General features: G+C 45.2%; 1 protein-coding gene across 1 annotated transcript in view; it reads left to right on the forward strand.

Annotated features, from left to right (window-relative positions):
• The window catches only part of hipk2 (homeodomain interacting protein kinase 2), a 72958-nt gene extending 63501 nt beyond the window's left edge, over positions 1-9457 (forward strand). The window contains 8 exon segments of the mRNA XM_034141206.1: positions 683-804; positions 4081-4208; positions 5195-5377; positions 6060-6138; positions 6140-6375; positions 7104-7345; positions 7453-7613; positions 8673-9457. Of these exon segments, the coding sequence (XP_033997097.1) occupies positions 683-804; positions 4081-4208; positions 5195-5377; positions 6060-6138; positions 6140-6375; positions 7104-7345; positions 7453-7613; positions 8673-9131 (1610 nt within the window). The 3' untranslated portion in view covers positions 9132-9457.
• Positions 9458-11278: the final 1821 nt, after the last annotated feature.

The following is an 11278-nucleotide window of genomic DNA, read 5'->3' on the forward strand; positions in this document are numbered from 1 at the left end:
ATACCTTGAACGTTTTTTTATTTTGCTTCTCTTTGTTATAATTATAATTATTATTATCGTTTGTTTTGTTTTTAACATGTTCAATAAATTGATTAATAAGAGATGGAACTCACCTATTCAGCATTTTTTTTTATAATAATGTACCAGATTTACATCACTGGAGTCTTTTTAAATTCTCCATGCACAGACAGTTCTCCTGTTCTTGCATTTTTGCTGTTTTGTTTTGCAGCTTTAGCCCACAGGTAGTCAATCGTGGCATACAAACAATGATTCAATGATAACTTGATGAGGCAATTAATCATTTGAAAGGAAATGTAATATCTTTGTGCAAGGCTTACTCACCACGCTTTTGTCTCCTCTGTGTTTGCACTGGGAGGGCGGGAAAGCTCCGAGGCATTATTCTGTTTGTTTATTCATTCTTTTTGTGGAATGGGTTATAAAATATCCATTATTAGAACTGTTGTTGTACTATTGCCTATTGCCATGACTACTGTTTTTTATTTTCCCCAAGTACTGTTGCTATATCCGAAGTACACAGTAGAGGGTTTTGACATCTGTTGAATCCACATAAATCCGTGTGCATATAAAACAGTGATCTCTCGCTCTTCATTTTGCAGTGTTGTTTATCAGTGCTGCACCTATTTGTTGACATCCTCTGTACATGTGCTTTATTTGCGCACAGGGCTGCAGGCGTCCCCTTCCAAGCACACCAGTTACTCTGTGCGGATGGAGAATGCTGTTCCCATAGTGACGCAGGCCCCTGGTGCCCAGCCTCTGCAGATCCAACCTGGCCTGCTGACACAGGTAGGAAAAGTATCACAGGGGAGAAATAATAGAGTTTTTTGGCTGAACAATAACAGTGCCTGTCCCATTTGGAGCCCACATTCAAACAAAGCTCCCTGCATCCTTTTTTCTTTTTTTCATAACCCTCACTAAGAATAGTTATATCGATGGAGGCTGGAAATCACTCAATGTTCGTGACCCTGCACTTGCTGGCAGCAGTTTTTTTTTTCCTGAGCTCATTCAGGCCAAGCTCTCCTGTGCATTGCTCCCTACCTCTCTCTCTCTCTCTCTCTCTCTCTCTCTCTCTCTCTCTCTCTCTCTCTCTCTCTCTCTCTCTCTCTCTCTCTCTCTCTCTCTGCTGTCCCGCTCTCCTTGAGGCTGAGGCTGCCACGGTCTGATGCACACAAAGGCAGGAGCATTTCACACAGAGAAGGCCTTCACTGGAGCCTGCACAGTGGGGCCCGAGCTTTAGCTGCTAATGTACAGTTGTTGGAAGTAACAGAGAGTGACTGTGCATCACTCTCCCTGCACACGCACGCACGCACGCACGCACGCACGCACGCACGCACGCACGCACGCACGCACGCACGCACGCACGCACGCACGCACGCACACACGCACACACACACACACACACACACACACACACACACACACACACACACGCACACACACACACACACACTGAGGACCACTTCCATCACCACGGCACCTCTCTCCCTATGGAAATTTCCATGAAGGCTTTAAATATCCCTGTGAATCCAGGGAGTTTCAAGCACTCCCTTATCTCCAGTTAATCATGCAGTAGGCAGGCAGACAGGCAGCACAGATCTCTGTGTGTGTGTGTGTGTGTGTGTGTGTGTGTGTGTGTGTGTGTGTGTGTGTGTGTGTGTGTGTGTGTGTGTGTGTGTGTGTGTGTGTGTGTGTGTGTGTGTGTGTGTGTGTGTGTGTGTGTGTGTGTGTGTGTGTGTGTGTGGGTGGGTGCGTGTGGGTGTGGGTGTGTGTGCGTGCGTGCGTGTGTGTGTGTGTGTTGCACGCCTGTGTTTCTATGGTGGGTTAATCTGTCAGATACCAAATGGTGATTAGCTCCAGGGCTGCTTCCAAGTCAGGCGCTCCAAATTACAGGCCTCAGAGGATTCTGGGAGGTCAGGATGACGCTCTGCATGACCAGATAATTAACAACAACACCACCAGATCCATGGATGGGATGGATCCATCAGATCACACGTTGCTGCAGGATTTCACCTCAGTACAAAGACAGGCAATAGTGAACAAAAGCAGATGGTTTATATGGGCCAACGAGCAGCACACCTAATAACACCGTGTGTGTTTTTTCCTTTACGGTGGGAGGTCTCAAATACTCGTCTTGGGTTTATTCTCCTCACCGGCTGCCGCACATACACCCTTCACACATCTCGGACCCATGCATGGTTAGCCCCCGAGCTTCCTGGGTGTAAAGAGAGGGGGCAAAGTGAAGCATGCAGGCAGGGAGACCAGCAGGACCTTTATCTAGAACAGGAATGCAGAAAATGTGGAAACAATTGGGGAGTGAGAGCTGGGGCTTTCAAAACCCCGAGGTGACAAAGGGTTTTTCACCCGGGGAGTGTAGGTCGAGGTGGGAGGTGGTGGGCCGGCTGATAGTGATGGTGTACTCTGAGAAGAAAGAAAAACGGCCTCATAACTGGGTTACCATTTCAGGGCAGACAGGCTGGTTACACAACGCAGACGCCCAGAGAGAGAGAGGCATGTAGAGTGCCGGGAATGGAGATAGAGCGGGCGGGAGGAGGAGACGCGAGAGATGGATGGATGTATTACACTCTCTTAATGGCATGTTGATAAAAGGCCTTGGATGTGGTCTTAGATGTAAAGAACGTCTCCAGCTCCAGAATGTTCCATTAGAGATGTCAGTCATCAGCCCAAAGACAAGGCGGTGCTGCTGGCCGGCAGATGCCCCCTGAAGCACTCTAACCACAGGACGGTTGCTTTGGGCTCTGCAACCTGCCTCACGCAAACAAAAAACAATCCAACTTCCACAAGCCTGCAGCCAGAATACAGAACAGAGCAGCTACGTTGTGTCTGAATATAATAAAAACAGACAGGGCAAAGCAAATATGTGAATACAGAGATGAAGGTTAAGATAAAGTTAAAAGATAAAGGTAAATACAAAGTCAGCGTAGCGTATGCACAGATTATTCGTTTCCCTCTCCCTCTATTTAAACGTGTGTGCCGCAGTACATACTGATGCCGTTGTTAATAGATGTGCAAACGGTATTAAAGGAACAATTCATTAGCCCTGACATTAAAGTGCTAATCAATAGAACTGCATTAAACTATTAGGGTTACACACACACACACACATTGACGCACCAACATGCTTGGGCATGCATGCACACACACTCGTCTTGGCACATCTCTGGCCATATTATTCTGCTCCTGTTCTGCATCAGAAATACAAAGTAGCCTCTTTCACAGCAGCTTGAATGGGCCCAGGAATTTAATTAGAACAAAGGCTGATTTGACTCAAGTCAAACACATAATCACGCTAACACACACACATACTGTACACTCACTCATATGCATGCAGACAGTGAAAGGAGCACATCGTTATTAAGTCCTGGTCTTATCTCTTTTGTCAATGGATGTCTCCTTGAAGCCGGCCGAGTTCATTTTGTATGCCAGGTAGCCGGTTAGGACCAGCTGTTATGCACTTTGATAAAAGATACTGTTATGTATCACAACACCGTCAAACTAATCTGAAAAGACGTCCCTTTGTTCAGCCATTTTTTACTTATTTTTTACTTATTCTTTATTAATTATTTTCTCACATACCCCTTTACATCCATTAGTACTCCAATTTAGACGAGCAGTTTCTTTAACAAGGGGTCACAACATGTATAACCTCTCAAATCCCGAAAATTCAAAATGTATAGAAATCAAATCAATAATAACACTGAGAACGTAAATAACACAGGTATAACAAAAATCAAATAAAAGACGGGTTATATATAAGGTCATCCTACACATTACAATAATATAGTCCAATATACTGAGGAAAAATATCCATATACCAGAACATTTCCTAATTTTAAAGAAGCCATATTATATTATTTTGGGGTGTCACACAGTCCACTTATAATCCTTCCATTATTAATTGTTCAGCCATTTTCATTCACAGACTTCATAAAACAAATTCATATTTTGGATGCTTTGTTTTGTAGCAGTTGACAGTTTTTTTTTTCCTCTCTGACTTGAATTTCTTTTCTCCCCCCCCCTCTCTGTGTCCTCCCCACTAAGCAGGCCTGGCCCAGCGGCACCCAGCAGATCCTGCTCCCCCCAGCCTGGCAGCAGCTCACCCACACCTCAGTCCAGCATGCCACTGTCATCCCCGACTCCATGGGCAGCGCACAGCCTCTCGCCAACTGGAGGTGAACAGCACTCATTTCACGTCTTTTCTTTCTTTCTTTCCACCGCTCCCAGCCAGCCTCTATTGATGTCTGAATATTGTGGCCTACAGTTTCCAAATCCACCTTTCCTCTTGAGATGGATAAATAAATCTAATAGGTTGACATGTATCACTCTAAAGCTTCAAAATGAAAGCACTTTGCCAAATCAAGTTTATACACATAACATCAGGGGCAAGTCTGTAGGTCAGTTCAGATAAATTGATTTCAAAGGCCAGCAGTAGTTTTATGGCTTTTATAGGCCAGGATGTGCTATAGGAAGATGGTATGGCGTAAGACTGATTGACCGAGGAGCCTGTAACTCCCTGACAGCTTGTCCTTTATCTTCTATGAATCACATTCCCCTTCGCGTATACTGGCGCTTTCATAAGAGCAGATTTACCTCAGGGAGACGGGATATGTGTACACGAGACATCATGTCTAGGAGAGCCTGTCACTGCGATGACTCGATAAATGGATGGATAGATGGCGATCTGCCGGGAGATAAGGTGGCTGCAGGTATATAATGTGTATGCGGAGGACAGCTGGGGCCATGTATGCACAGATTCATTCGGGAGCTGTCCATCTGTGACCAGACACCCACCTCCCCGTCTCCCCCCGTCTCCTCCCTGTCCAGTGGCAGCTCTGTTGTCCTCAGAGAGACGATCGGGAAAGTGTCGCACTTCCTCTGCAGAGCTATCGCTCCACAGCTGCTGGTGTCAGCTCCTCTGCCCTCCCTCTCTCCCTCACTTCTTCCCTCTCTTCCTTTGAGTCCTCCTTAGAAGAGTTAGATGCTGCCACCCGCTGGCTTCTCTGGGAAATACTCTCCCATGTCTTCATTCATTTTACCTCACCACTGTTGGGTTTGGCTATCCTTTACATACATGAATGTGTTTTGCAGCATTTCATCCTGTGTTGCTGCACTTGCAGGTCCTACTGTTGTGCTAACATTAAACTGTGTTATGTTACAGGAATCCCCATCCTCATGGCGGCCATTATAATCCCATCATGCAGCAGCCAGCGTTGTTGGCCGGCCACGTCACGCTCCCATCCAACCAGACGCTCAATGTGGGAGTGGCACACGTTATGAGGCAGCCCTCAACCAATAACAACTCCTCTTCCAAAAAGAACAAACAGCACCAGATGTCTGCCAGGTACTCTCACACTCAGATGAGTTATAGTAAACCATCATACACAGATCAGATTATGAGACAATGGGCCTCTGGGCTTAGATAAACAGAAGGCCCCTCCACCTTTACTACTGTACATAAGAGCAGGACACACAGAATTCATAGCTGTTTAGTCTCTTTTTTTGGTCATTTTGGTCATTGTTTGTTTCTTTGCAGTTATGTTATCTTTGTTGTTGCTCTGTGTATCTTTGTAGTCTATTTGTAGTTATTTTGAAACTCTATGTTGTTGCAGTTTGTCTCTTTAAAGTGATTCAAGTGGCATTGGGTCTTTTGTAGTCAGTTTCAGTCTCTTTGTAGTTGCTTTGAAATTCTATGAAGCTATTTTGAGTCTCTTTGTAGTTGCATGGGGTCTTTCCTAGTTGTTTAAAAGTTGTTTCTAGTTGCTTTTAGTCCCGTTTTGCATCTTATTTTTTGTTGTTTTGGTCATTTTGCAGTCTATTTGTGTCTTTTTGTAGTCATGTACTGTTTCTTTATTGCTTCCTGGTTGGTACTTGTCTCTTTGAGGATCATTATGTGGGTGGAGGCCCCTGACACTTTGGGCCCTGTGCACTGTACACCCAGCTAGTTCCCCATTAACATGCAACACAACACAATGTCTGACACCTTTTGATTTCTTACATTAACACTATTATCTGTCTTTTTGTAGGAACATGTCGGCCTACGAGGTGTCGTCCTCTCAGGCGGTGCTGTCCCCGCAGCGCTCCAAGCGGGTGAAGGAGAACACGCCCTCCACGCTGCGCTGTGCTACAGAACGGCTCGGCCTCCAACTGCCCGCCCCCGCAGGGCGGTGGGTGGGGGTCCAACGAAGCAGAGCAGGCTTCCAGCACCACCCGCGACCATCAGCACCAGCACCATGTCCCCAGACAGACCATCATCATCCCCGACACGCCCAGCCCTGCAGTCAGCATCATCACCATCAGCAGCGACACAGATGAGGAAGATGACCACAAACAAAAGAAAAGGTCAGTTCTTGGTCTTTGCTTATTGGAAAATGTGAAGGAGTTCGTATATCATTCGGAATACTAATGCTGGTTACTGTGAAATGCCATTGAACAGGTTTGTCAGCCAAGAAATAGATAAACGAGACCTTTTAAAATGTGTCTGCTTTGACTTACTTTGCTTTCACAATTACCAGTGAAACTGAGAAGCCCACTTTCTATCCTCTTTTCTTGTATCGTTCCGGGGGTCATATATGATTTCTAAGGCTGTGTATGATATAAAACATTTTCAATGACACATCTCTGGTTTCTAGTATCAGATCACTGTGCGCCTATAAAAGTAATTTAATCTGGAGTCGTAAAATGTTAACAGGGCCATCCAAGGCCAGTTGTAATTTCTGTGGCAGCGGTACTTTGCGAGCGATGGTCAAATCAATTTTATAACCATCCAGTCATCTGATAACAGGAAAGAAGAGATGTGCAAAGGACAACTCCTTTATGCCGTGATACGCTGCAATGAGAAACACAAAATAAGAATGCAAAGAGAGGGAAGTACAAGAAAACCAGCTAGCAAAAGGGAGATAAAAAACAAGTTTTGACACAAATTGTGTAGTTCAGGGTATGTACACAGCACTGCAGAGGGGATGTCAAATCTGATCAGGACATATGATATCATCATATTGATGTCCCTTGAGTTTATCTGATTCCCTGAAAGAAATGTCTTAATAACTTTCCACTTGTGTTTCCTCCAGTTCATCTACAAAGCAGCGAAAGAATGTCATCAGTTGCGTGACGGTCCACGATTCGCCCGACTCTGACTGTTCCAGCAACAGCCCGTACACTGTGGAGTCCAGACACCCCAACAACAACAGCTACGACACAAAGAGCACCATCCTGGACAACTACAACAACGGGAACCCCCGCACCATCATCATTCCTCCTCTCAAGACGCAGAACAGCGAGGTCCCCAATGAGTGTGAGCGCCTGATGCCAGGTAGAGGACTGTGACGACAGGTTCCTTCCTGACCTAAAATACAGCTTAATACATTACATTATTACATTGTTACTTCTTCCCAAATAACCATATCCTCTCCCTTGCAGATTTAATGAACCATCAGAATACAGCTTATAAATTCAAATCCTCCAATGGAGTGCTGTCTGGCAATCATCACCTACCAGGGGGCATACCAGGGGGCGTGGCCTATCGGCAGCAACGCTCAGGGCCACACCCCCTCCAGCAGCAGCCTCTCAATCTCAGTCAGGTATGGTGACACATGTCATATCAGTGTCTGCATTTTGATATGTGTGGACAAAACCTTAAATATTTTAGGATCATGTTTTAGAAGAATAACATTTATTGTTAAAATATGTAGCTTACTTAGTGATTTCATGTTCTGTTAGATGAAAAGAACGATACCAACCTCATGTCTGTACGTTAGGCTACCAAAAGATAGCTTAGCTTAGCATTAAGACTGGAAACTGGGGCAATCAGGTAGCCTGGCTCTGTCCATAGATAACAAGAAAAAGAGATGAAATTGATAATTGATCAATATGTCAAAATATTCCTTGAGGTTCATAAGTCATTTGTGACATTATCCAATCGATTTTTTGAAGTGTTTTAAGGCAAAGTTTGGATGTTATGATGAGGGGTTATCTTTTACTCCAAACAGGTGGTGTACCTCATACAACCTCTCTTCAACACATCCCAACTATTCCTTTAAAGGGGACCTATTATGCAAAATCCACTTTTTCATGTCTGTTATACATAACCATGTGTCCCCTCTGTGTAAAAATATTCTGAAAGTTTCAGGAAAAAATATTATCTCTCTTTTTGTCCTGATCCTTTTATATGAAAAACCTGTCTGAAAATGAGCTGATCAGATTTTGGCCACTTTATGATTTCATACCGATTTTTTGGCTTAACCATTAGCCATTAACCATTAGCCAATAACCAACTAAGGTAACCCCCGCCCACCTTATCACCTGAATCTCCTCCTAGAGCACAATTTTTAACCAAATATCTCGCAGAGGGGCGTGGGGAGTGGCTCCTTATTTTCATCTAAAGTAACAGACAGAGAATCAGCATTTTTGAAACAGGGCTGAAACAGAGGGGATTATGGGATGCTACAATGCATGATCTGTTTGGTATTTTGAGCCAAACACTTCGGAGACATGTTTTGTATATATCTGAGACCTATAATATATTAATGAAAAACAGTATAATAGGGAACATTTAAGAAATCACATTTGGACTATGAGAATAACAAAAACTCCAGGAGCAATAAAACTGACATTCAGCCTTTCTGTCCCCCCACTTCCAGGCGCAGCAGCATATGGTAGCCGAGCGAAACGGCCATCGGCGGCAGCAGGCCTACATCACCCCCACCATCTCCACCCAGGCCCAGTACTTCCATCACAACAGCCCCTCCCACGTGGCCAATGTCCACCCGCACCTGGCTGCCACCCACCTGCCCAACCAGCCCCACCTCTATGCCTACACCACCCCCGCCACTCTGGGCTCCACCGGCACCGTGGCCCACCTGGTGGCGTCGCAGGGCTCGGTGCGCCACGCGGTCCAGCACGGAAGCTACCCCCCCAGCATCATCCACCAGGTCCCGGTCAGCATGGGCCACCGGGTGCTGCCCTCCCCCACCCTGCACCACAGCCAGTACCAGGCCCAGTTCGCCCACCAGGCCTACATCAGCGCTTCGCCCGCCTCCACTGTCTACACTGGATACCCGCTGAGCCCCACCAAGGTCAACCAGTACCCTTACCTCTAGAGAACACACTGACCGACACTGGAGAGCCTGACCCAGCACTGCTGCTGCTGCTGCCCCCCCCCCCCCCCACGAAACCCACCCGCCCTGAGCCCCATCCTCTCCTCGACCTCAGACATAAAACAGAGACAGAGGAACATGCAATCCTCATGAAACTGTCACATATAACTTGAAGATATAACGACAGAGAGAAAAAGATTCACAGCCTCTCTAGAAGGGAAAGATGGGGATGAATTTCAGAGGGGTCATTCATCAATTTTTGTTCTCCTGAAAGGGCCAGTTTTTGCATTTATTTTTCAATTATTCGCTTTTTACTTTACTAGTAATGTTTCTTTAGTTTTACAGGGAATTTAGAAACAGGCCTTTTGGGACAGTGGAGGTTTTCTGTTTTTTTATTTCCCCCCCCCCCTCATTAATTCGGGGAGTGACTGTTGAACAGGGGTTACTGACTGGAAGTTCGGAATCCCAAGAAAAATTGGGAGAAGGTGAAATACGGAAACCTGCTGCTCTACAAAGAAAACAAGATTGATGGCCTTGAACTGTCTTTATATTTCCAAATCATTCATGGTGTGGGGAGAAAAGAGAGGCAACTCCCCCCCCCCTTCACCACCACCTTCTCCAGCCGAGGAGGTTTCTGGAAATATAACCAACAGAAGACAACAAACTTTTTAGTGTATTTATAGATATTTCTTTCGTTTATGTTTCACCTTTATGACGATACTTAGTTTTTTTTGCTAGGTGTCTTAGCTGGGCCCCGTTCTTAGAATGTAGCAGTCTGCACCAGTTGACTTTTTTTTCCAGATACCAATAGATTTATTTGTTCCTCTTTTTTCAATGTGATTGCACAAAGTGGTTATAATAACATAGGCATGTACAACGTGATTGTCTGTGTGTGCTACTGTCAGCCATGCGTGTGTAAATCCACCTCCTTAAAACTCTCTTCAGTCTTTAGGTTTTTGACCATTGTTCCCTCGTAGTGCCTTACAGATATACCGACACAGTTTACTTGGCTTGGATCCTGAAAGCCACAAGAGACTCTAGCTATACTTAGAACGACATGTTTCCCTGGTTTGACATGCTAGTCGGGGCAGTTGTAGCTCTCTTCCAGGTGTAGGCTTAGCCCTTGCTGTTTCTCGTCCTAAAATGACAGCATACTGTTAGATGATGAAGATTAACGTCAGATATCACGCTGACATTTTTATTATGTGTGCATGAGATAACTTGCCTGGGGTACTTACCAAAGTCATAGATAAATTCTTGTTACATTGTGCTCTGGATATTAGTGTAAATATGAAAATGTACAGTATAGCTGTAGATGTAAACCTCTATCACCCAAAAAGTGGCTTTAGTTTGGAATATATTTGTTGTTTTTTAAGGGAATTCATGCAGCGTGAGTTATTAGCTCAGTTTTCAAGAACAGGGATTGAGTTACAGTACAATGTTTGAGACACAGTAGAGGTTGCTTTTTTTAAGGATAAAAGCTAGTCCGAGAGAAGGGCCTGACAGGAAGTGATTGTTGCCATGAAGGGGGGTTCTGTGAGGCGGAAGGGATGGGTCTGCAGAGAAGAGGCAGAGTATCGAGGGTTGTTCGAGAGAGATACTGTGTAGGCACGAGTGAGGCGGCTGTTTGAAAGCATAGGGTCAGTTTAGGTAGGGACTGTGGAGGGCAGGGCGAAACTCTCTATCTTAAATGGGACTAAAATGGTAGCAAGTTGGCACTGAGCAGGTTGATAGAAACACTGAGTCCGGGTCGTCGGTAGGAGCCCAAAAGGGAGGGCACTACTTTACCTGAATGCACACTTTCTGACGTGAATCCTTCAAAGATAATTGGAAGTTATTTGTCGCGCTTGAGGTTTGGGTAGCATCTACAAAAAAAAATGCAGGAACAGAACAGAAGGGAAATGCCACAGCATACACCTGGAAGGGCACCTTGTGGACGATTTTGTCGCCACTGTCCATTTGTCTTCGAACCAGGTACACCGCAGACATCACCACGCCAGCCGAAACGGGATACCGGAACACTTAGAGAACCAATAGGGCTTTGTGTGTTCGCTGCTTCATTTCATTTTGTTCCCCCATGTAGCCAATGATACAAAAATCTCCTTGTTCATTTGTCCTCGTATAGGCACATCAGTACCGCTGGTGGGTTA

This window comes from Trematomus bernacchii, unplaced genomic scaffold (assembly GCF_902827165.1).
Source record: "Trematomus bernacchii unplaced genomic scaffold, fTreBer1.1, whole genome shotgun sequence".
Classification (NCBI taxonomy): Eukaryota; Metazoa; Chordata; class Actinopteri; order Perciformes; family Nototheniidae; genus Trematomus; species Trematomus bernacchii.